Here is a 26,922-nt window from a genome sequence, read left to right as displayed (position 1 = left end):
ATAAGGTCACCCTAGAAAAAAATAAATAAATGGATATAATTCCTGGAAATATGTATATTAACCTAGGTCCTCTGAGGAAGTAACATATGTAAGCATCTAGCCCAATGTCTGGGCTAGGTGCCCAGTGGTTTAGTGGGGTAAGACTGTGCGTGTGCACACGTACATAGACAAATCTTTACATGCAAACCCGGTGCAGAAAACAGGGTAGCAGCCAGACACAGTGGCTCATGCTTGTAATCCCAGCACTTTGGGAGGCCCAGGCAGGCAGATCACCTGACATCAGGAGTTCAAGACCAGGCTGGCCAACATAGTAAAACTTCATCTCTACTAAAAATACAAAAATTAGCCAGGCATGGTGGCACACACCTGTAGTCCCAGCTACTCGGGAGGCTGAGGTAGGAGAATCCACTTCAACCCAGAGGGTGGAGGTTGCAGTGAGCTGAGATTGTGCCACTGTACTCCAGGCTGGACAACAGAGGCAGACTCTGTCTCAAAAAAAAAAAAAAAAAAAGAAAAAAAAAGACAAAGTAGTAACATCAAAAAACTGGAGAAGGCTTAAATGTCCATCGAGAAAAGATATTATATAATTATTGCATAAATAATTAGGCAGAGATTGAAAGAGTAAGCTAGACATGGTCATATAGAACACAGAACAGTCTTCAAAAACACTATAAAATGGAAGGGAACATTGGAAAGCAATATTACACCGAAATCTGAATTATATACATTCTAACTATACATGCGTGTGAATGCAAATGCAAAGAAAAACGACTAGAAGGACACACAGCAAATTTTAGCCACGGTTGCCTTTGGCAAGAAGGACAAGTAAAGTAAGAAGGGCTGAGGGAGGCTCCCTGCTTCCACTCTGTATATGGCCTTCAGCATTGCTTCTTTTATTTTTTTACAAATATAAAATTTTCATCCAATAAGAGATGAAGAAACACAACTTGAGTATTTTATTCCCTGCTTGTCTTTCCAAAGAATTTTAAAAGGTACAGAACTTACAAAACTTTCAAAAATAATTTTTTTCTACAATGAAAAAGAAAAAAGACACAGTAAAAGACGAGAGACATGCTCATCAGAGCTCCTCTTAATGCCATCCCTAAAGACACCATCTATTAAAAGTCCCAAAAATATCTGTAAATCATTCTTTGTTATGTGACTTGGTGAGGGGTGGGGTACCAAGAAATAGGATAGCTTCCTGACTAAACACTTTATTTATTTTTTTTTTGAGACGGAGTTTCGCTCTAGTTGCCAAGGCTGGAGTGCAATGGCACAATCTCGGCTCACCACAACCTCCGCCTCCCAGGTTCAAGCAATTCTTCTGCCGCAGCCTCCGGAGTAGCTGGGATTACAGGCATGCACCACCAAGCCCGGCTAATTTTGCAATTTTTTTTAGTAGAGATGGGGTTTCTCCATGTTGTTCAGGCTGACCTCAGGTGATCCACCTGCCTCGGCCTCCCAAAGTGCTGGGATTATAGGCGTGAGCCACTGCACCCAGCCTACTAAACACTTTTTATCTCAAAACATAAAGTGATAATATGAATTCTCTCCCTAGTAATGTCAATATTGTCATTCTTCTTCTAAATATGTGGCTTTCAACTGACGGGGGGGTGGGGTGGCAATCTTGTCCCCCAGGGAACATTTGGCAATGTCTGGAGACATTTTTGGTTGTCACAACTGGGGACCAAGAGAAGGACACTCCTGCCATCTCAAGGGTAGAGGACAGGGCTGCTGATAAACACTCCACAGGACAGCCCCCACAGCAAAGAACTCTTCAGTCCAAAGGGTTAATACTGCCAGGATTGGGAAACCTTGTTCCAAGACTAAAACTTTAATACTATTTTAAATATTCAAAAAATAATTTTCATAAGTAACAAATGATACATTAATATTATTCTTTTATAAGTGGAATTACGTAAAGAGTATGGTTTTAAATAATTAAAATATAGGCTGTATAGTCCTACAAATTCAAATTAGAATCCTGGTTACCAACTCTGTAACTTTGAGCAAGTTATTTGAACTTTCCACCTCCATTTCCTCATCTGAAAAACTGTAACTAAAGGATATAAGTTTTAAGACTGTTATGATCTTGGCTGGGTGCGGTGGCTCACGCCTGTAATCCCAGCACTTTGGGACGCCGAAGTGGGTGGATCAACTGAGGTCAGGAGTTCAAGACCAGCCTGGCCAATAAGGTGAAACCCCATCTCTACTAAAAATACAAAAAGTAGCTGGGCATAGTGGCACACGCCTATAATCCCAGCTACTCAGGAGGCTGAGGCAAGAGAATTGCTTGAACCCTGGAGGTGGAGGTTGCAGTGAGCTGAGATCACACCACTGCACTCTGGCCTGGGCAACAGAGCAAGACTCTGTCTCAAAAAAACAGAAAAAAAAAAAAACCAAAAAAACTGTTATGATCTTAAGTTAATTAATCAATTAAATCTCAACACCTGCCCACTACCTATTTGACACATAACAGAAAGACAGTAAGTATTAGTTCCTGTCTTCCCATTATTCTTCCTCCTGCTACCGTCTATCCCACCTAGGCCAAATTTTATTCATGGTCTCATCACAGTGACTTAGGTTGATACAATGATTCATAAATTTCAGAAGTAATATGATATTAACATGTTAAATAGTATCATGGTAAAAAATAAGTGCAAGTATAGGGATTAAATGTTTATTTGAAAAATCTTAGTCATAATTTCTTCCTCATTCTAAGATTTAAAAAACTATTATATATAATCCTTTCATCTGAATTACATCTATTCTCTCAAAAAGCCACACCCACAAGTGTGATCAAGGTGAACAGAGTTATACAATGAGAGGGAGAGCAAAGGCAAAATTCACTGAGGTAGACCCCAATTCCCTGAGACCACTCAACATAGGCATTCTGTAACACAGGGACCTACTTTGGTGGTGATCCTATAGGTGATGTAGGTCTCCATCGTACACACATGCTTCTTGGGATCATCGACTATAACGAAGAGATCTCTAGTCTCACCATCAATGTCATCATCAAGCTGAAGTCTGTTGAGAAGGGAAGATGAAGAAGCGGGACTTGAAGTACCCGCTGGAGTACCACCGTTGGGCAAAATGAGATCCTAAAAGAAGAAAAGAGTACCTTAAAATTAAATGAAAACACATACAGGAGAATATCAGCAAAAGCAGCTGGTTTAGCCAAACCAATAAACACTTCTAAAATCCAAAAATAACTTTTGAAACACCTGACCCTCTCCTTATTCAGTGGTTTCTTGAGTGAACGAATCTTTTACAACCAAGAGAAACAAACTATGGTAGTGCTTTGAATCAATTTCATGCCAATTCATCTTTTAGGAGGTGCTGGAGAAACCAACATGAGCAAGTAGTTCAAGGGCAGAGAACATAATAGCCCCACCATCATCAAACCTCAACAAGGAAAGATCCCTATGAGTATACTCTGTTTTTCCCACTTTCTCAAGACCACCACGTGGACCCAGGTAAACATTAAGAAACCCGGCTGGGTGCAGTGCCTCACACCTGTAATTCCAGCACTTTGGGAAGGCCGAGGCAGGTGGATCACTTGAGGTCAGGGTTCAAGACCAGCCTGGCCAACATGGTGAAATCCTATCTCTACTAAAAAAAAAAAAAAAAATACAAACCCCATCTCTACTAAAAATACAAAAAATTAGCCAGGCATAGTGGCGGGCGCCTGTAGTCCCAGTTACTCGGGAGGCTGAGGTAGGAGAATGGCATGAACCAGGGAGGTGGAGCTTGCAGTGAGCCGAGATCGCACCACCGCACTCCAGTCTGGATGACAGGGCAAGACTCCGTCTCAAAAAATAAAAAAATAAAAAAATACAAATATTAGCTAGGCATGGTGGCGTGAGCCTGTAATTCCAGCTACTCGGGGGGCTGAAGCAGGAGAATTGCTAGAACCTGGGAGTCAGAGGTTGCAGTGAGCTGGGATCATGCCACCGCACTCCAGCCTGGGCAACAGAGCAAGACTCCATCTCAAAAAAAAAAAAAAAAAAAAAAAAAAAGAAAAGAGAGAGCAAGCACCTATAGATGTAAAGAAACTTAAGAGATCAACCAATTCCATTAAAACAAGATACAAAAAGATAAAGATTTTGCGATATTTAGGGAAATCTGAATATCGATATTAAGGAATCACTGGGTATGTTAATGGAAGTATGATTTTACAAAATCTTCATCTTTTAAAATTATATACTAAAATATTTATGAATAAAATAAAATGGCATTTGCTTCAAAATAATTAAGGATGAGTAGGTGGGGATATAAATGATACAAGATGCCCAAGTTGATCACCGTTGAAGCTGGTACTTCCAAGTTCATTATACAATTCTCCTCCCTTTTCTATATGCTTAAAATTTTCCACAATGTTTTTAAAAGAGAGTAGTGGGTAGGAGGGTGGTCAGTGGGGCAAATGCCAGGAAAGGAAGGGAAGGATAGGTTTTTAAAATTACAGACCTCACTCTTTAGGTCTTAGGAGGAAGCCAATTAATAAATTATGTCCCCACAATATTAAAAAAAAATGGCTGTGAAACTGACAAGGCCTAGTTAGTTATCTTGTTTAGTTTGAAGGTTTGGTAACAGAACAGAGCCCTGCCTAGCAGCAGACGTCAAGGGCTCTGAATGTCACCTTGGAATAAGTGGGAGACAGAGACTAAAGAATATGGCAAGAAAGTGACATGACATCTTGGGAAGAGCCTTGGTGACCTGTGGGCCATCAGATCACAGGGTGAGGAGCAGAGGGTGCTTTCCTCATATTCTCTCCTCTTGGAGCTCTGTAGGTGAGTTATGACCTAGCCACCATGTAAGAGAACGTACAGGAAATTAGAGGTTAACCTAGCAGTCACATCCATGAGCTCTAGCTGATGATGGGACATCTGGGAAGAGCAATGGGACACGGCAGAGGGAAGAAGCATGGCCTGGAGTCAAGGGCGATGTCACCCAACTTGGGGGGTAATGGAAAGTACACAGAAAAGGCACCTTCAACTCCCATTTCCACTGACCACAGATCATTTAATCACATACTTATGTAATATCAAAAAAACTGTAATTACTAAAAGGGTACCATTTTCACAGAAGATACTCATGGCAATAGACCTACCCCCTCCACTTCTCTACTGCTATGCTTCTGACTACAGGGCAGATGGACAAGCCCATCAGCTGGGACATCACACCTTCAGCAGCCCCTCTCAGTGTGGACATGACTGCAGAGCCCAACTACAGCAGCAGCCACTGATGGGACTGCTTTTGCAACGTACTGGTACCACAGGACACAGGGTGTCCACACCCCAGTGTCTGGGGATTTGTACGGGGACAACGTCTTCTCTGGAACTCCAGGATAAACATCATGTCTTGGTCATTTCAGTTAACATTTAAACACTGACCTCAGGCAGGATGCCACGCTAGGCCTCACAGGGGCCCTCCTTTACATTTTATCAACACTAGCACACCAGGCCTCAGAACAGCTCTGTCAGTGGATAGACACTGCACAAAAGAAAAGAATCCGTGGCTGGGTGCAGTGGCTCACGCCTGTAATCCCAGCACTTTGGGAGGCCGAGGTTGGGAGATAGAGACCATCCTGGCTAATTCGGTGAAACCCCATCTCTACTAAAAATACAAAAAATTAGCCGGGCGAGGTGGCAGGTGCCTGTAGTCCCAACTACTCGGGAGGCTGAGGCAGGAGAATGGTGTGAACCCGGGAGGCGGAGCTTGCAGTGAGCCGAGATTGCGCCACTGCACTCCAGCCTGCGCGACAGAGCGAGACTCCATCTCAAAAAAAAAAAAAAAAAAAAGGAAAAGAAAAGAATTCACAGTCTTAAGGCAGAGATGCCAAAATCAGCTCAGACAGTGGTTTCCCACAATCCAGCCTGGCCTGATCTCAGCAGCCTCCTTTCTTACCACCGCCTTCCACATCCAAGGGACCAGTTCCCAGGAATCACCCAGCGGTTTCATGCCCCTTATCTTTGCTAGAAAAGTCCCCCATCTGTTGCACATAGCATCTCCAAATATCTTCCAGGAATCTGCTTGAATCCCCTCTCCTTTAACACTTTCCTTGACCCACTCCCTGGCAGAATTACTCACACCCTTCTCAATACTTTGAAGACAACTCCACTGAAGCATTTTGTAGTTTTAATCATTGATTTCTATATCAGACTTATCCACAAACACTGTGAGTCCCCAGTGACTGCAACTGTGCCTTGCTCATCATGTGTGTGCGTGCGTGTGTGTGTGACTGTATTGTGAGGGTGTGTGTGATTATCTGTCTCCCCAAGTTGGGTAGTGACTTCAAGCCAACTCCCCTAACATTTGTCCTGGGAACCTCAGCCAATAACCTTCCAGGAACAGCCCACATAAAGATCTGAAATGTCTTGGCCAGAGAGCATGAAGTTAGTTCTCGAACCAGTTGTTGGGGGTGAAGAAGGGGAGAGTCAATCAATCAGATCTTGTCACATACTCCAGATTCTTCCCTCCTAGGACTAGGCAACCATGGGAAACACCCCCAGTCCTCATCCCAGGGTGTTTCTTGGAATGTTACTTGAGACATGAGAATAGCAGACAGGCTACCGGGGTCTGTTATCTCCTAAGCAGTGACACTGCCACCTTAGATGGAGATGGCACAGCCATACACAGTGCTTACTTCACCATACCCCATGACAGCCTCGTGAGGTTAGCAATACAGGTATCATCTCTGTTGACATGGAAGCAGACTCAAAAGAGTTAAGTAACTCGCCCAGATGTACAGACACTAGCATCTGCTGTGCCAAAGGTTGAACCCAGGTGTCTGGTTCTTAGGCCAGGGTTTCTTCCCATGCTGAATGTCTTTTGTGTGTCTTTTTCCATCCCTAAGCTGTCTCTCATGCCTATTCTCTGGCCATAAATCCTTTAAGTAAATATGAAGCTTCTAGGGTTTTTGTTGTTGTTGTTTCAAGGCAGAGTCTTGCTCTGTTGCCCAGGCTAGAGTGCAGTGGTGCGATCTTGGCTCAGCGCAACCTCTGCTTTCTGGGTTCAAGCGATTCTCCTGCCTCAGCCTCCCAAGTAGCTGGGACTACAGGCGCATACCACCACACCTGGCTAATTTTTGTATTTTTAGTAGAGACAGGGTTTCACCATATTGGCCAGGCTGGTCTTAAACTTCTGACCTCGTGATACACCTGTGTTGGCCTTCCAAAGAGCTGGGATTATAGGCATGAGCCACCATGCTGGACTGAAGCTTCTGTTTTTAAAGCCAGTCAGGGAAAGTTAACTTTTTTTTCCTTAGGGTCTTAATACAAGCTTATCCCAAAATGACTCCCTTCAAGATAGGGTCCCCATGAGCAATGAATGTGGAGGGAAAGCATGTGCATCTCACGAGGCCCGGGCAGAGGGTGAGGCGAACTGAATGACACAGGCTGCTTCTCCATCAGCATCCTCCCGCAGTGCGGTTTGCGACACAGAGATTTGAGCTCAAGAGCAGGTATCGGGTGATGGCAGCACCTTTACGACCAACTTTTATCACCATTATGACCAACAGTTCCCTCCAGGAGAGGGAATTCCTTGGCTCAACACAAAAGCCTCCTGCTTTGTTTTTGCCACCCCATAGTCTGTTCTCCATGCTGCAGCCAGAGTTCTCCTTTAAAAATTTAAATCAGGCCAAGCGCGGTGGCTCATGCCTGTTATCCCAGCACTTTGGGGGAATGAGGCAGTGGGAGGATCGCTTGAGCCCAGGAGTTCGAGACCAGCCTGGGAAACATGAAGAGACCCTGTCTCTACAAAAATTTTAAAAATTAGTCAGGCATGGTGGTACTCGCTGGTGGTCCCGGATACTTGGGAGGCTGAGGCGGAAGGATCTCTTGAGCCCGGGAGACCGAGGCTGCAATGAGCTGTGACCGTGCCACTATACTCCTGCTTGGGCAACACAACAAGACTCTGTCTCTAAAAAAAATAATCATCATAAATCAAAACACATCACTCCCCTACTCAAAAGTCCCAAAGATATCCCCTGACATTCGGAAGAAAATCGAAACTCCCTCCCATAACCTGCAAGAGCCAAAATGACCTGGCCCTTACCCTGTTCTCTGACCTCACCACCAACACTCTTCCCAGCTCTAGAAACAACGGTCTTCCGTAACTGGCCCACGCACCATGCCGGCTCATTCTGACATCAGGACCTTTGCACTTGCTGCTCCCTCTACCTGGAGCACTCTTCTCCCTCCAGATCCCCCCCATGGCTGGCCTCTCTCCTCAGACAGGTTTCTCCTCAAATGACACCTACTCAGAGATGCCCCTCAGCTCATAAAATCTAAAATAACTCTGCATTCCTCCATCCCTCTCTAGCCCCTTCTCTGGTTTTATTTTCTTTACAGGACTTATCACTGTTTGAAAATATATTATATGTTTATTGACTGTCTGATTCTCCACTAGTCTACAAATTCCCTAAGAGCAGAGACCATGCTACTCCGGCCCATGGTAGGTTCTCAGTAAGTATTTCATGAATGAATGAACCTTAGAAATGACCAAATTCAATCCCTTGTCTATCAAAAGTACTCAATAAATGTCTGTGGAATGACAAGCAACTGAGGCTAACCTAAGCCAGACTGCCCAGTTCTGAATCCCAGTACCACTAATTAGTAGCAGTACAACTTAAGCAAGCTTCTTAATCTCTCTAAGCCCCTGTGTCCTCCTTTATAAAATGGGTGTAGTGAGATTGAGTTAATTAGTATATGAAAGCAGTTGGAATAGTGTCTGGTACATGGCGGGTGCCAAATCACTATTCACTCTCTCACTCATTCACACACACACACACACACACACACGTACTTCTAAGTATTCTTGCGTCCTTTTATAAACTATGAGGCTGGGTTCATAGCAGACACACAATAAATGCTGCTGCAAATTTAAAATTGCATTGAGACCCACAGTTGGGGCCACAAATATATTTTCTTAATGATTTTATTATAACAAAGGATATCCAGAATAGCCTTTGTGAAGAGTTACAACTACATAGTTGATTAATAATGAAAACTCCCCATTGTAGCAAAATACCAATTTTCACTATGTAGGTTTCCATTATAAGAGCATTTCTTCCTCCTTCCCCCTTTTACTTTACCCTAGGAAGACAGATGCAGAGTGAGGTTGCCTTACAAACTCCTCTGTTTCAAAGAATTTCAATTTTAAGATACACCATTATGGTCAGCCAGCCACAAGAGAGAATATTAAATTAACATAAATCACTGGCAAAATTTTATATTACATTAAACATATGATTTATGAAAAGAGAGTGGTACATACTAGAAGCCAATATAGTTTTAATAAAAACAAGTCATGCTAAAACAATCTAATTTCTCTTTTTTATTCTATTGGAGGAATGTGGGCAAGTGAATGATCTAGTTTCAGAGGAGCCTGACAAAGCCTGTCAAGGTGTCTTTACATTGAGGATAAAATGATGGCTCTTCTGAATACACAGACTGTATGTTACTTGTCTTAATTTACCTCCCTCATGCCAGGTACAGGGCAGATGCTTAAAGAATGAACGTGTTGGCCACGCATGGTGGCTCATACCTGTAATCCCAGCACTTTGGGAGGATGAGGTGAGTGGATCACGAGGTCAGGAGTTCAAGACCAGCCTGACCAACATGGTGAAACCCCATCTCTACTAAAAACACAAAAACTAGCCAGGGGTGGTGGCACACGCCTGTAATCCCAGCTACTCAGGAGGCTGAGGCAGGAGAACTGCTTGAACCTGGGAGGTGGAGGTTGCAGTGAGCCAAGATTGCACCACTGCACTCCAGCCTGGGTGACAAGAGCAAGACTCCATCTCAAAAAAAAAAAAAAAAAAAAAAAAAAAGAATGAATATATTCTATACAAACTGAATATTCTTGATTGTTGATTTTGTTGTAAAATTAAAGCTAAGCCCACTTTCGAGAATAAACTCAAAGGGACAATCTCAAAAATGTTCTGTTCAAAGATGTTCATGATACAAAGAACACAGAGTGAAACCTAGAAAAATCCCAAAGGCTCAATAACCAGGAAGCGATCATGTTTGTATGTGTAATGTGACACACTCGTTTAAAAAATTAGAAAGCCAGACCTCTAGATAAACTCAGTGAGTTGAACACAAGCCTCTGTTTTCTCCCTTTTTCCACCCTCCAGATACTAATTTAACCTAGAGAACGAAAGAAAAAAAAAACAGTGGAGGTAAAAAGAACAAGAAAAACAGTGACTGGAGTCACGTCAACACTGGAAACAATCCAATGCCAAAGGTTTCAAAGGTTGTCTGTCTACTGGCTCCACCTGGGCCACAACTGAAAAAAGAACTAAGAGGAATCTAACCCATGTCACCGAAGTTACTTCAGGTTATCGAGGTTACCTAATAAGTAGAAAATGTTCTTGAACCCCCTTTACATGCACCCTAATTTGAAAGTTTGATTGTCAGTGGGGAGTAGAAGACACGGAAGGTTCGGCAGTGGGGCAAACCAGGACCACCAAGGTGTTGGCTGCTGTGACTGTGACCAAGGGGATGCCAAGCACAGACAAATACACCAAGTGTGGGCCACCAGCAGAGGGCACCCTGCCCACATGGCCTTCTCCCCACCATGATGGGTAGAGATGGAAGCAGCAGCTCATAGGAACATGAAGGCATTTGGGGTAGCTGCCCTGGGGTGTGTCCAACAAGCCCAAAGCAGGCAGGACTGCAAATGCTGGGAGCACTGGGCTCTACTGAGATGTGGGGAGCAGCTAAAACACAGAGAAAGCCAGGCTTCTTTCCCATCTGACAGATAACGAGTAAGCTATGGATCTAAGACAATGCTAACAACATCAAGCAGAAACACAGGGGATCCAATAATTCACTTGTTCTGATGGGGGCAAATAGCAGGCCTGAATTATCACCTCATCAGAGGCAAGTAAACCATAAAAACAAGTCAAAATGGCATTAGCTCAGCACTCAGATCCTAGAAAACCGAAACACAAAAAAGCAAGAGTCCTCAATAACAGATAAACATGCATTTGACAAAGATGAAGTCCATACAACAGAACCCTTTAGGCCAGACTTACTCTGTGGTCCCATGAAAAGAAAAGAAAAAAAAAAAAAAAAAGCCTAAAGAAAGTGGAAAGAGAATTTAAAAATGAAAGCATAAATTAAAACAGAAAAGAACAAAAGTTATAAACAAAAGCAAAATTTAATTATTCTAAAAGATGAATCAGATAAACTAAAACGTAGGAAATCTGACCAATATAGAAAGAGGAAAATGGCCCAGGTGTAGTGGCCTCACACCTATAATCCCAGCACTTCGGGAGACCAAAGCAGGTGGATTGCTTGAGCCCAGGAGCTCAAGACCAGCCCAGGCAGCATGGTGAAACCCTGTCTCTAGTAAAAATACAAAAAGTTAGCCAGGCGTGGTGGCTCAAGCCTGTAGTCACAGCTACTCGGGAGGCTGGGGCATGAGACTTGCTTGAACCCGGGAGGCAGAGGTTGCAGTGAGCAGAGATTGCACTATTGCACTCCAGCCTGGGCAACAGAGTGAGATGCTGTCTCAATAAAAAATAAAAAAAGAGGAAAATGGAAAAAGGGAACAGACAACAACTATTTAGAAGTTGTGTCTATGTACGATTGTAAATTAAAAGGTTGTCCTATGAATAACTATGGAAACAAATTTGGACATCTATATGAGCTAGCTGGCTTTCTAGGAAAAATTATGTGATCAAAGTGAAATTAAATAGAGGTAAAAAACCTAAACAGATAAATAACCACAAAACTGTTGTCACAGAGCATCCACTAAGAGGTAAGCTGGGTCCCAAGTGTTTTACAGTTAGCACTCATGAACCTTCAAAGAATGAGTCCTACTTTATTCAAATATTCTAAGACATAATTTTCAAGTGGAGAAATCTTTCAAGTCATTTCATGATGACTATCAATATCTGGTATCAAAATATTAGGACAAAAAAGAAAACTGAGTACAAGTATAAACATCATTAATAAAGTAACAGCTAATAGTAAACTAAAAGAATTTTTGGAAGAAAAAAACATATACCAGGATCAAGTCAAATGTATTCCAGGAAAGCAAGAATGATTTAACATTAGGAAATTTATCAATACAATTTATTACATTAACTGATTCTATATATAACCATTGTTGAAGATACTCATGTGCAAAACTACCAAAATACTTACTGTTGTCACTCATATTAGCCACTCCATTTAAATCTCTAAGTAAAATTAAGAAGTAAAAAGAAAGTTCCCGGCTGGGTGCAGTGGCTCACGCCTGTAATCCCAGTACTTTGAGAGGCCAAGGCGGGTGGATCACGAGGTCAAAAATTGAAATCATCCTGGCCAACATGGTGAAACCCCATCTCTACTAAAAACACAAAAATTAGCTGGGCATAGTGGCGTGCACCTGTAGTCTCAGCTACTTGGGAGGCTGAGGCAGGAGAATTGCTTGAACCCAGGAAGCGGAGGTTGCAGTGAGTAGTGCGATTGAGCCAATGCACTCCAGCCTGGCAACAGAGCAAAGCTTCATCTCAAAAAAAAAAAAAAAAAAAAAGGTTCCTAAATATGTTTAAAAATATCTATCAGAAAACATCAGCAATTAATCTTGAAGACATTACTAAGTGAACGAAACCAGATGAGAAAAGCCATATGCTACATAATTCCATTTATATGAAATGTCAAAACACGCAAATCCTGAGAGACAGAGAGCAGACTTGGTTGCCAGGGGCTACAGGTAGGGGGAACAGGGAGAGTCAGCTTAATAAAGACCAAATTTCTTTTTGGGGTGACAAAACACTCTAAAATTAGATAGCGATGATGGCTGCACAACCTTGTGAATATATACTCACAATTATATACTTTAAAATGGTGATTTTATGCTCTGTAAATTTATCTCCAATAACAATAAAACCGTCAAAAATGTAGTGGACATATTTTTAAAATGAAGAAACCTTTTAAATCACAAAGGCATGTCCACTACATTCAGATATAAAGTATTTGCCATAATTCAAAACCATTCTGGAAAGTCTAGGTACTGCAATGATATAGAGAAGAATACTTGAACCCATACAGTGATCTGCCACATCACTTCATGGCAATAGGTCAAGCTCCTCTCAAATTATCTAAAATTTTTAATACACATAATGGGGAGAAAATACGTTTAAAGCATTTTTAAATGGTAAACATGAACTGCTATATTTACCAAGTGTTCTAGGAAAGAAGTGGTAGATTGCATTCGTGTTCACAATTATGATCTTCCCTTCCTTTAAAAGGATCGTATATTCTTCTTACTGCCAAGTGACTTCCCACAGGAAGACAACTCCCCACCACACTGACTTTGGCCTTGGACACGTAACTTGCTCCGGCCACTGGTACATGAATGTACATCGGATCAGAGCAGATCCTTTAAGAGTCAACGCATGCTTCCACCAGCTCCCTCGCTCCTTGACTTTGAAAGCAGTGTGTCCCAAACAGGGACTGCTCCTTTGGAAGGGGAAGACTTGCAGGAGGGGGCCAGAGAAGCTGACCCACAGCCACTGACACACAACATGACCTAGAAATTCATGTTTGTTGCACACCTTTGCATTTTTGGAGTTATTACCACAGCAAAGCTGACTAGTACATATAAACATTAAAATGTCTGCATAATTTTTAACAATCTAGATAGGACACAGTGATATAAAAAGTAGGGAATATTAAGACATAGAGATTTCTCTTTTGGTTTTTTTTTTTTTTTTTTGGAGAGTTATTCAAATGTATCTTAACTATTAACAGTATATCTCAAATTCTGCGCTGCTACTTGCTTATTAGTAGGAAGTTCAGTTTTCCTTGCCACATAGCCCAGGAATTACCATTTCAAATATTCTCCAAAAACTCCAAGGTTGCTTGTACAAGTATCTCCCAGTGCCCAACGCCCATAGCCTATGGTTTCTAAGTTAGTATCCCCCTGAACAGTTTTAAGTGTTTCTACTTTGGATTCAGGACCATTTCTTATAAAGCAAGACTTTTTCTTTAGATATGGTTTAAGAGATCGCCTGTTTCAAAGCTTTGTTGCTAAAGTTCTTTAGAAACTGAAAATGTTTTTCATAGGTTTTCTATTAGAAAATCTGCCCTTCAAGCAAATTCCACCCATTGGCCTGATGCAAAAGAACACCTCTTAGCAAGATCATAAAGTCAAAATTAAAGAGCCCAAGTCCACATTCCTTGGCAAAGTTGCCAGTGGCTGTTAATAGATTTTTCTAAGAATCTCCAGACTAACATTCACTTCTCCAGACATTCTTATGATTCTTAGGAGCCAAGATTTTCCCCAACTCTCAGCTATATTTATTATATATGATTCCTGTTCATTCCTTCTAAGGAAGATCCAGTATTTCAAGCACATACTAAACACCAAATACACAAGGCCAAAGTCCCAATGCAGTGCTACCAAACAAAACAGGGTACAGCATCTAAATAACTTTAGTTGGGGATATGGATACGAGACCTCTAACTCTGATGCAATGCAATATTGGTTATGAACAGAGCTCCATGAATTGATGGGGGCAACTTGAGAAGAGTAAGCAGACTTGCCAAATGGAAAAACAAGGCTGGGGGAGACCGTGGCCAGGACATTCCAGGCTGAGAAATCCCCAACAACCAAGGATGAGAGGCATTTCCGAGAGCCTGTTCCTAACAATAACTAAGATCCCCAACACAAAAATTCTGCCTCTGCTGGTGGTCAAGGATGTGCATGCCACCCGGAGGACTCAACAGTCCAAGCAGACAGCTTTCTACAAAGACAGAATTCACCTTCCCAGAGGGCACAGACACAACACAACTCGACCTAAAATCCTGCTCTCGGGGCCAGGTGCAGTGGCACACTCATGGAATCCCAACATTTTGGGAAGCCAAGGCACGAGGATTGCTTGAGCCCAGGAGTTTGATACCAGCCTGGGCGATATAGTGAAACTCTAACGCTACAAAAAATACAAAAATTAGCTGGGTGCGGTGGCGCATGCCTGTGGTCCCATCTACTGGGGAGTGTGAGGTGGGAGGATCACCTAAAAGCCCAGGAGGTTGAGGCTGTGGTAAGCCGAGATCATGCCACTGCACTCCAGCCTGAGTCACAGAGCAAGACCCTGCCTCAAGAAAGAAAGAAGAAAAAAAAAATCCTGCAATATCCTGCTCCCTTTTCTGCCCACTTTGACCCTCATTCTCAGGATCTTGCCAACTGAAAATTTATAAAGCTAAGGAAGGCATTCCTCCACTGAAACTTCTGCACCAAAATCACACAAGGGTCTAGAGTGTAGAACCACCCCCAGAGATCATCCAAGTTATCTCTATTACACATAAGGAAAGGCCTTTTATGTAACAGGCATGAGGTCCCTCGAGTGGTGTGTGAGGAGCCCAGGTAGGGCTGTGCTATGCCACAATCCAGGCGTTCCTCTTAGGTAGGAAGAAGATGCCTAGAATGACCCCTTCATAAACAACAGTTCCTTTCCTACCCTTCGCCCAATTCCTCTTAACTGTACCATCTGTTTATCTTACAAAGCCTGGTTCTCATCGACATGTTTCTGTGCTACCATCTGACATGGTACCACACACGCGGAGTGCACTCGGCATGTGACCTAACAAGTCAGGTGCCTAAGGAAAGTCCAAGAAAAGGGCATTTAGGGTTTTCAGAACAAAGGCCAGGAGGAAACAATGTATCATACAGAGCTGAGTATGTGCTTGTTGATTAATCATCACCCCAGCCCAAACCTTCTCAAGGACAAAAAAAAAAAAAAACACTCAAGTGAGGAACAGGGCAGGACTCAACTCCCAATAGCAGGTGCCAAGTGGTTACTGTTAACCCACTCTTACAGCCCACACTTCTTAGATGTGCTGCAAAAGCCTTGTACTTTTAGCAAGACTAAAAGTGTCTTTGCCTTGGGTGGATCCCCTGAGTTCAGGAGTTTGAGACCAGCCTGATTAATATGGTGAAACCCTGTTTCTACTAAACATACCAAAAAAAAAAAAAAATTAGCCAGGCGTGGTGGCATGTGTCTGAAGTCCCAGCTACTCAGGAGGCTGAGACAGAAGAATTGCTTGAACCCGGGAGGCAGAGGTTGCAGCGAGCCAAGATTGCGCCACTGTACTCTACCCTGGGCAACAGAGCGAGACTCCGTCTTTAAAAAAAAAAAAAACCATCCTTGACTCAAAAATTACCAAAAATTCACCATTCCTCTACAATAGGGACTGTCTCTCTGAAACCCACAAGCACCCTGGAGGGCCAAAAATTATGCACCAACATTTGCATGTGCACATGCAAATGTCAATCTTCTTGGGAGCTTAGATGTTATATCTAAGCTTCTTGGGAGAGAACCTATAATTATTAGAACCTCAAAAATACCCAGGGAGGGAAAAAAAAATCACTTCAGATTCTAAACTGTCTCTCTAAACTAAAAAGAGGAAACAGAAATACATTTCAACCTCCCAGAGCAACCCAAATTCAAACCGCCCTCTAGTACAGTACTTCCACGCTTAATGATTTGTGACACCCATATCCTACATATAGGGCTGGGCGCTGTCCTTAAACCCTCAACCCAAACCTAAAATGAACACAAGAGGATGTGCTAAATGAGAAGGAAACGTGTGACTACATTCAAATAGGTCATACTTCCTTCCACAGTGTTTTCACTTCATTTTTTTCTCCCCATACAGAACAGGTTCTCCCTGCACGGTACTAGTTTTGTGGCACTCAACAATGTTGTATTAATTCGGATCTGCATCTCACCACAAAGCAGCTAGAAGAGAGGTTTTCCTGTGGAACTTTTCAAGGCCTGAGACACAGTTTCCCCACAGCATCTTTTTAAATCCTGAAGTGTGCCCGCCTACAACCCGAAAGTACAGATGGCCTTCCAGGCTGGAGCTCCACCTGACTGGCTACCTGGCTGCCCCAGATGGAATTCCCACATTCCCACGGACATGACTCAGACCGAATGTGGGTGATTTCTATTCCCATGGTTAGTGTACTCACTGGAAAAGAAAAAGGCCCTGAACCAAGAGTCTGATCATAGTCAAAACATTAAAGAATAAGAGAAAAAACAGGAAGCAGGTATTCTAAACCAAAATGGCTCAAAGGAGTTTCACACCTAAGTAACCAGACAAGGACAGGTAAGGAAAGTTAAAAAAAAAAAAAAAAAAAAAAAAGGCAAAAGGGGCAAGATGTGGTGTCTCACACCTGTAATCCTAGCACTATGGGAGGCCAAGGCAGGCGGATCGCTTGAGCCCGCAAGTTCGAGATGAGCCTGGGCAACATGGTGGAACCCCATCTCAAAAGTTTAAAAAAAAAAAAAAAAAGTCAAGGAGAGACATAAAAGAAAAGAGCCTTAAATGTAACACTGGTCATGGTCTTGCCCTCTCCCATGGGCATTCTGAGTTCAGAGACAGAAATGAGTTCTGCAAACAAGGGCCATGCACTACTAGGAGAGGGACAGACACAGAAGAAGGAAGAAAGTGAAGGAATGAATGAGGGAAAAAAACTCTTACAGCCTTACTTAGCTGTAAACTACGAGGTGTAAAATGAAGTCAGAAAAGAGACAAGAGGCCAGGCAGGGTGGCTCAGGCCCATAATCCCAGCACTTTGGGAGGCCATGGCGGGCAGATCACTTGAGTCCAGAAGTTCGAGACCAGCCTGGGCAATACAACAAACCCCGTCTCTACAAAAAAATACAAAAGATTAACAGAGTATGGTGGTGCACGGCTATAGTCCCAGCTACTCAGGAGGCTGAGGTGGGAGGATCACTTAAGCCCAGGAGGTCAAGGCTGTGGTGAGCCAAGATGGTGCCACTGCATTCCAGCCTGGGTGACAGGGTGAGACCTTGTCTCAAAAAAAGAAAAAAAGAAAAAAAAAGGAGACAGCTCCTACATGTTAGTACAGCAGCAACTACAGGGTATCCATCTGTATGGAGAGGCTTGGGGGCGTATCTTGAAGACAATACACAAGAGATCAATAAGCTGTAAGGATTTCTAAAGATGCTTTTCTTTCCACTTCACATACAATACAGAAAACCATCAGACGAAGAATATTATGATTTAGTTAAGGTTACTGTGGAAGAGGGTGCTGATAGATGAAGGGAGAGGTGGCTTTCCTCAAAGCTTCTCCTAAGCATAGCTGTTGCTAGGCAAAATTTAGCTAAAAATGACGTTCCTAGGCTGGCAAGTAATCCTAGCACTTTGGGAGGCCAAGGTGGGTGGACTGCTTGAGCCCAGGAGTTCAAGACCAACAACCTAGGCAAAATCCTGTCTCTACAAAAAAATTAAAAACTTAAGCCAGGCATGGCCAGGCATGGTGACTCATGCCTGTAATCCCAGCACTTTGGTAGGCTGAAGCAGGTAGATCACTTGAGGCCAGGAGTTTGAGACCAGCCAGGCCAAGATGGCAAAACCCTATCTCTACAAAAACTACAAAAATTAGTTGGGTGTGGTGGCAAATGCCTGTAATCTCAGCTACTTAGGAGGCTGAGGCATAAGAATCACTTGAACCAGGGAGACAGAGGTTGCAGTGAGCTGAGATTGTGCCACTGCACTCCAGCCTGGCTGACAGAGCGAGATTCCATCTCCAAAAAAAAAAAAAAAACTTAGCCAGGCATGGTAGTACACACCTGTAGTCCTAGCTACTCAGGAGGATAAGGTGGGAGGATCGCTTAAGCCCAGGAGGTCGAGGCTACAGGGAGCTGTGATCACATTACCGTACTCCACCCTGGGTGACAGAGTGAAGTCATGTGTCCAAAAAAAAAAAAAAGTACATTCCTAAAATATATATACAGTTAAATGTGTTGTAAGCAACTTTCTTCAAGTAACAAAATACTTGATTGTGTTTCTATAAGATGGCAGAAAGAGTGGGACAAAATAATCACTCCCTATTTATTCTATAGACCAAAACATACATGTTTTCCAACACACAGGAGTTTTAAGCAGCCTAATTAACATGGTGCTATACTCCCCCAAACCACGTGTTAGAAGATATGGAAAGCAAAATCTATTCGCTCATGTATTCTTCCAAACACTTATCAAGTTCCCACGGACTACTGGGTGTTATTCTAGACGTGGAGGAAAGGGAGCCAATAAGGAATTTATTTGAGGAATCTGGTTTAGGTGACCCGTGTACTAGAGCCCAGAAGAAAGCCAGAATAATTCTGTTCTCCGAGGAAGGCTTCAGAGAGGGAGGTGTGACCTGGGCTTGGCAGGACGGCAGAAGACCTGGGTTTCAATTCTAGTTCTCCTACCAGCTATGAGGTCATAAGAAAACCACTTAAACCTACTGACGTTCACTGGAAAACAGCAAAACCCAGCCCAGGCTAGGCTGCATGGAGATTATCGGGAACGTGTGTGAAAGTCCTCTATAAACTCTGAAGAGCTGCTCAATGGAAGAGAAAGGCGTTCCTGGCACGGACCACCACATCAGCAAAATCGCCAAGGGGTGAAGTGCAGAAGGCGAAAAAGAAGGCACGGGCAGGGGACCAGTCATCCTGAATGGACACGAGCTGCTCCAGGGGAAGCAGCAGGAAATAAGGCCTGGAAAGTGGATTAGCTCCAGAATCCAAGGGAATCTTAAATAGCAGGCTTAAGAATCTGAGGTGCACCCCACGGGTAATAGCTAAGCTGTTAAGCAGAAAGCGGCAATCATGGACACATTTTACAAAAAGACTTCAGAAAAAAAGCATGCAGAAAAAATAAAGAGGGAAATACAGGAGACACAAGACGGAGCAGTTGGGGAGCTGCTAACTGTCCAGGTACCCCTCTCCCAGAAGTACCTAACCTAGGGGGTAGGTGCCAGGAGAGGCAAGGGCAGATGAGAGGTGCTGTCAACGCCAAGGTCATATGGCCTGGGATACTCTGATGAATGTTTCCTAGGTGGAAAAAAACAGTCTGGCCACACCAGGAGGAATCACGTTTCAAATACAGGTAAATTACAGAGGATCAGAAACTGCTATCATTCTAGCAAAATTGAATAAACCCAAGTTCAACAGCCCTGTGTGCCATCTACAGAGCCCATCCTTAGGATATGAGGTCAAGTCCTGCTGAAATGACTGAGTTCAGCAAAGGCTCACACCAAGGTCACTGGGTACACCTTAACATATTCTTACCCATGTGACAGCTGCCTCTCACAGGTCACCCACCTTCAGTAATTTGCTTCAGTGATACCTGATTCGGGCCATTTTTTCCACTCTCACAAGCCAGCAGCCTCAGCACAGAAATGCACATGGGGAATCTTGACCCTAGTCCATTTAAGGAGACCAGCTGCACAAACAGCCCACAGACTGTCATTGCAACCTGGCTCTGACACCTGGCCTGAGTGTTCGCCTTAGGACATATGGACCCACCCTTGGCAGAGAGCAAAACGTGGTCAGCTGATTGCCTGGGAATTTGGCCTATGAGTTGACTCAAAAACACAACAAAACTCCAAAATAGAAAGCAAACACTTGGGGCTAAGAAGTACCTGGAGACAAAATCCATCCTTTTCACAGCAGTCTATACACATAGCTCTAAATCAAGGGAAGGGAAGATAAAGAAATTAAATGTTTAAGTTCATACTCTCTGCCAGGCACTGTACAAGTCAGTTTACATATGAAACGTCTCAACCCTTAAAATAACTTGGTGGCAGAGGGGAGGAATTTTATTATCCCTGTTTTATTAAGAGAATAGGTTACAGACCAGGAAAGTTACAAGACACGAAGTCATTCAGCTAGTAAGAAGCAGAGGCACAACTCAGCCTGGAGACTCCACAGCAGAGGCTAGTAGTCCTCCACCATCAGCCTCCATGGCACTGGAGATTTCATTAAACAGGTACCTACCGGACAAGAAACGCCCAACCACCACCACATTCACCTTTGCATGTGTGGCATCTGGAGAAGTGCCTGGTGGTAAGCAATTCATTAGTGTTTCTTAAAACAATGAAACCCCTGAACCACCAGTGGCAGAGAAATAAATCAAGCCACTTCTCTTCTCAAGGGAGTTGAAGAGTCAGCTGGCTCCAGAGAAGATCCAACCCAAAGTACCAGAAACCATTAACACACAGCTCCACTTAGCCATCAGCAATCCCCAACAGAATCTGGAAAAATAAAACAAGACCCCACCAGTGTCTGCTCTTATTACAGAAATGAATGTGAGTGGTCAGACAGCGTTGTGCAGGGGCACATCTGGCTTGAACATTCAGTGTTACTGCAGGAGGTAAGGGGAATCTCATCCCCAGGGAACTCTTGAGTAACATCTCTCTCATCCAAATCACTTGATGACTCACCATGTCAATCCCTAAACTGATGGAACAGATCTGAGTTTTAATACATGATAACTATGGAATTTCAAAGAGTGAAGAGAGAATAGATTATTCAATAAATGCTGATGGATTTTTTGGTTAACTATGCAGAAAATAGTTTCTCTAATGCTAAATGCAAAAATAAATGTCAGGCCATTTAAAGGTTAAAAAAAATGAGTACTACATGATGATTTATATGAGGGGTCAGCAAAATTTTTTGTTAAGGAACAGTTTGTGGCCATAGTGTCTTTCCTGCAACAACTCAAGTCAGCTGTTGTAGTGCAAAGGCAGCTATAGCCAGTAGGTAAACAAATGAACATGGTTATGTTCTAATAAAACTTTATGGCAGGGCGCGGTGGCTCACACCTGTCATCCCAGCACTTTGGGAAGCTGAGGCAGGCGGACCACCTGAGGTCAGGAGTTAGAGACCAGCCTGACCAACATAGTGAAACCCCATCTCTACTAAAAACACAAAATTAAACGGGCATTGTGGCACATGCCTGTAATCCCAGCTACTCAGGAGGCTGAGGCAGGAGAATCTCTTGAATCCGGAAGGCAGAGGTTGCAGTGAGCCGAGACTGCCCCGTTGCATTCCAGCCTGGGCAACGAGAGTGAAACTCCGTCTCAAAAAAATAAAAATAAAAAACCTTTACTAACAAAGACTGAAATTTCAATTTCACTAATTTTCACATGGCACAGAAAATAATTCTTTTTATTTTATCAGCCACTTAAAAAAGTAAAAATCACTTTTTTTTTCTTTTTCTGAGACGGAGTCTCGCTTTGTTGCACAGGCTGGAGTGCAGTACTGCAATCTCGGCTCACTGCAAGCTCCGCCTCCCCGGTTCACGTCATTCTCCTGCGTCAGCCTCCCGAGTAGCTGGGACTACAGGCGGCTGCCACCACGCCCGGCTAATTTTTCTGTATTTTTAGTAGAGACGGGTTTCACAGTGTTAGCCAGGATGGTCTCGACCTCCTGACCTCGTGATCCGCCCACCTCGGCCTCCCAAAGTGCTGGGATGACAGGAGTGAGCCAGCGCGCCTAGCCAAAAATCATTTTTAAGACTAATGGTGGGCGGGGCACAGTGACTCATGCCTGTAATCCCAGCACTTTATGAGGCCGAGGCGGGCGGATCACCTGAGTTCAGGAGTTTAAGACCAGCCTGACCAACACCCCATCTCTACTAAAAATACAAAAAAAAAAAATTAGCCAGGCATAGTGGCGGGCGCCTGTAATCCCAGCTTCTCAGGAGGCTGAGGCATGAGAATCCCTTGAACCCGAGAGGTGGACATTGCAGTGAGCCCAGGTCGCATCACTGCACTCCAGCCTGGGCAAAGGAGCAAGAATCTGTCTCAAAACAAAAAACAAAAAAAAACAAAAAAAAGTTTTAATAAAATGAAACAAGACAATAAAAAAAGCATTCTTAACCCATGGGCTATACAAAAACAGGCAACTGGACAGATATACCCTTTTGGCCTTAGTCTGCCAATTTCTGATTTTGATGAACAGTATATAAAATCTTGTGGTTGGGAAGGCTTTCTAAACCCCAAACCAAAAGCAGAATCCATAAAGGAAAAGCATAATAGACAGCATTTTTTTTTCTATGTCAAGAAGACATAACAAAGATTAAAATATAAATAACAAACTGGGGAAAGCATTTGAACATACATGAAAATAGGTTGTTTGCTATGTTAAGAGTTTTGAAAAATCAGTATTTAAAAGGCAGATTCCAGTACAAAAATGAACAAACTATGTAAATATAGCTGGTGAACAATAATCATTCATCAATAGTAAACAAAATGAAAATGAAAACAAGATATCCGTTTCTCCCACCAAAGTGACAAAGATTAAAAAGATTACCTCTGATTGCAAAGCCACATTGTTTCTACTACAACACACTAAAAAAATATTCAGGACACCACCACCAAAATAAAATGGCTTTTTCAAAGCTCCATTCAGTGCCAAAAGAGCAAGGAAGGACTTTGCAAACAAGAGAGAATGTAGACTGGATGACAATACTATGGTTAGGGGACTCTGTGACGGGATGAATTGTCTTGGCTAAAAAGAAAATGTTGATAACAGAACTGGCATCCCCTCCTTCAATTTTCAGCCATGGCTAAGTGTCATCAATGTCTAAGCCGGGGACAAAGATTCAGAACACATTACCACAGCCATTTGTTTTCAATGACCCAAGTGCTTTTCCTCTGTCAGTGGTGACCAATGACAGATGGTAATATTTATACCTAGTGAATTGCATCTACTGTGAAATTCAAGCCCCAGGAAACCAGACAGTCCTCAAAATTACCCAAGGTAGGAGAAGACACAAGTGGCAGTCAGACAAATGCTGTGCGGATGGTAGGTGTAAGGAACATTTTAAATTCTATGCATGATGGTGCTACCACACCAAGGGAGGAGCCCACATAGAGAAGGCAAAAAAACCCATTCTTGGATTTTGGTGCAAAGAAAACAGCTTCCAGAAGTGCAAATAGAAGGCTTAAAGATCCCCTTCCAGCTGCCATCAGCAAACCCACATCAAACATTTTGAGGACTCTAGAATGATTTCCTTAGGCTGTGCCAAGCAGGAATTACAACTTTCTCTCTTTTTTAACCATAGTAAAATACACATAAAATAAAACTTACCGTCCTAACGATTTTTAAGTATACAGTTCACTAGTGTTAAGTACATTCACAGTGTTGAAGGAAACGATCTCCAAAACTCTGTTCACGTCCTTTTTAACCAAAGGACTTTTGGCTGTGATTGGGTATGCCCTCTCACCCCAATTCTGCCTGCTCATATACATACATGTACATGTTTACACAGAAAAATGCAGACGTGTACGCAAGGCTACAAAAACATGCACCCCAGTAGTGGCACCAGAACAAAGCTCACTGTTTAGAACAGCAGGTGCCTCCTCCAAAAGGTAGAAGCAGCGGGTTGGTCCCCACAGTTGCAGACTGGAATCTGAGTGCACTCTAGTCTAAGAGCAGTCAGCCCCATCCTAGGCCAAGGTCCTCGCCCTTGCACACACATCCTGAGAGGAGCAGGTGTCAAAAGCATTGGCAGGGTACAGTGACAGCCTGCCGTTGCTCCTCACCAGCTGAGATTCCCCGTGTCCCCTCAGAGCTCCCACTATCTCACGTGTAAAACAGGGATAAAGCGCCTGTCTCATACAGTATGAATGAGACAAAACTAGTGGAGCACTCAGCCAAGCGCACCCCGTATGGAGTAGCTTCTTCAACGCCAGCTCCCTTCCCTCACCTGCCCTCACCCTTCAGCAATGAACGTAAGTCTCTTGTCTGTTTTTTGAGACAAGAGTCTCACTGTGTCACCCAGGCTAGAGTGCAGTAATCTTGGCTCATTGCAACCTCTGCCTCCCAGGTTCAAGCAATTCTCCTGCCTCAGCCTCTTAAGTAGCTGGGACTACAGGCACCTCCCACCATGCCTGGCTAAGTTTTGCATTTTTAGTAGAGACGGGTTTCACCATGTTGGTCAGGCTGGTCTCAGATTCCTGACCTCAAGTGATCTGCCCACCCTGGCCTCCCAAAGTGCTGGGATTACAGGCGTGCGCCACCACGCCTGGCCCAACATAACCCTCTTCTATTTGTTCACTTGAGCAACAGACTGGGAAGGAAAAAAAGAGAATATAAAACAGGAGAAATGAATGGTGGAGAGTGAAGAGAATCCACAAAAAGCTCCCCACAGTGAAGCTAATGAGGCTCACTCTTCTCTTCCCCTCACACAGCCTCCTAAGGTGACACCTAAACATCCCACCAGTACATCGCACGCAGGAGCAGCTAGAGCCCTCACAGGCAAGGCCACGGATGCAGAGAATCTAAAGGAGAACACACCTTTGCCACCTCCCATCACACGTGCCAGCGGCACCCAATTCCCTGCCAATCCTCAGACCATCAGCAATTCCCCCAAGTGCCACAAGCACCTTGTATGGGATGCCTTACTCACCTAGCTAATGCCCGTTCGTGCTTCAAGACTCAGCTCCAAAGATACCCGCTCTAAGATGTGTTCTTTCTCAACCAAACTCCCCACCCACCAGCACTTGCCCAGTCTGGGCTGTGCGAATCCCCCCGCCCCAGTGCTCTCATCATGCCCCTGTACCTAGCCCTTTCATAACACTTATGATCTGCGCTGTCATTGCCTGTTCATCCACCTGCCTCTGGCACTGAACCATAAGGTGTGAGAAAGCATGGACCTGGTATCTGTTATTCTATCTCCAGCATGGTATCTGTGGCAGCTGGTAATTTTTTTTTTTTTTTTTTTTTTTTTTGAGACGGAGTCTCGCTGTGTCGCCCAGGCTGGAGTGCAGTGGCCGGATCTCAGTTCACTGCAAGCTCCGCCTCCCGGGTTCACGCCATTCTCCTGCCTCAGCCTCCCGACTAGCTGGGACTACAGGCGCCTGCCACCTCGCCCGGCTAGTTTTTTGTACTTTTTTTTAGTAGAGACGGGGTTTCACCGTGTTAGCCAGGATGGTCTCGATCTCCTGACCTCGTGATCCGCCCGTCTCGGCCTCCCAAAGTGCTGAGATTACAGGCTTGAGCCACCGCGCCCGGCCGCAGCTGGTATTTTTTAAAGGATGGTCATAACTATATCTCTGGTCTTACATGCTTATCTGTCATGTGACCTGGCCACTTCCCCATCCAGAGATGGTGTCTATCAACCCATTCTGTTGAATCTGGGTAGACCCTCTGACTACTTTGACCAAAAGAATATCGCCAGGCTGGGCGCAGTGGCTCATGCCTGTAATCCCAGCACTTTGGGAGGCCAAGGTGGGCAGATCACCTAAGGTCAGGAGTTCGAGACCAGCCTGGCTGACATGGCGAAACCCCCTCTCTACTAAAAACACAAAAACTTGCTGGGCAAAAAAAATTACAGTTGCCTGTAATCCCAGCTACTCGAGAGGCTGAGGCAGAAGAATCACTTGAACCCGGGAGGCGGAGGTTGCAGTGAGCCGGGATCTCACCACTGCACTCCAGCCTGGGCGACAGACCAAGACTCCATCTCAAAAAAAATAAATAAATAAAGGAATATGGCCAAATTGATCCTGTGCCAATTCCAGGCGTAGCCCTTATATGGCCCAGCAATTTCCACTTCCTGACTCTTAGAATGCTCATTCTTGGGACATGCCCTCCAGGTACTCATCCACAATGCTTTGAGTAGCCCAAGTCACATGGTGACGTCACACACAGGCACTCCAGTCAACTGTGGCCACAAGTGAATCACCTTAGGTAACCAGTCCAATGAACCTCCAGTTGACTGCAATCCCAGCCAACTTCTGACTCCAAATGCATGAGACACCTAGAGCAAAAAACACATACTTGAGGGTAGTCAACCCACAGAACCCTAAAAGATCACAGTACATTTGTGTTTTAACCTACTTAGTTTTGGGGTGGTTAAGCAACAGTACATAACCAAAACAAGGTCTGTCTAGCAAATGAGGGGTAACAAATAAAAGAACAATTAAATTGGCTGTGATACAATGTATGGCACACAGCAACCACTCAAGTTAAAAGCTGTTGCTGTTAATACTATTAAGATTACATGGAAGCCAAGTGTGGTGGCTCACACCTGTAATCCCAAAGCTTTGGGAGGTTGAGGTGGGAGGATCACTTGAAGCTAGGAGTATTAAGATCAGTCTGGGCAACACAGTGAGACC

At 43.8% G+C, this 26,922-nt stretch overlaps 1 protein-coding gene across 1 annotated transcript in view; it reads right to left on the bottom strand.

Moving 5' to 3' along the window:
* Positions 1–26,922, bottom strand: part of SNX30 (sorting nexin family member 30) — a 124,937-nt gene that overhangs the window by 70,533 nt on the left and 27,482 nt on the right. The window contains 1 exon segment of the mRNA XM_007968393.3: positions 2,913–3,104. Coding sequence (XP_007966584.1) covers positions 2,913–3,104 — 192 coding nt within the window.

Source organism: Chlorocebus sabaeus, chromosome 12, assembly GCF_047675955.1.
Source record: "Chlorocebus sabaeus isolate Y175 chromosome 12, mChlSab1.0.hap1, whole genome shotgun sequence".
NCBI classification, from domain to species: domain Eukaryota; kingdom Metazoa; phylum Chordata; class Mammalia; order Primates; family Cercopithecidae; genus Chlorocebus; species Chlorocebus sabaeus.
The sequence above is the reverse complement of the archived record's forward strand: the minus strand, read 5'-3'. Positions and strand labels throughout refer to the sequence as shown.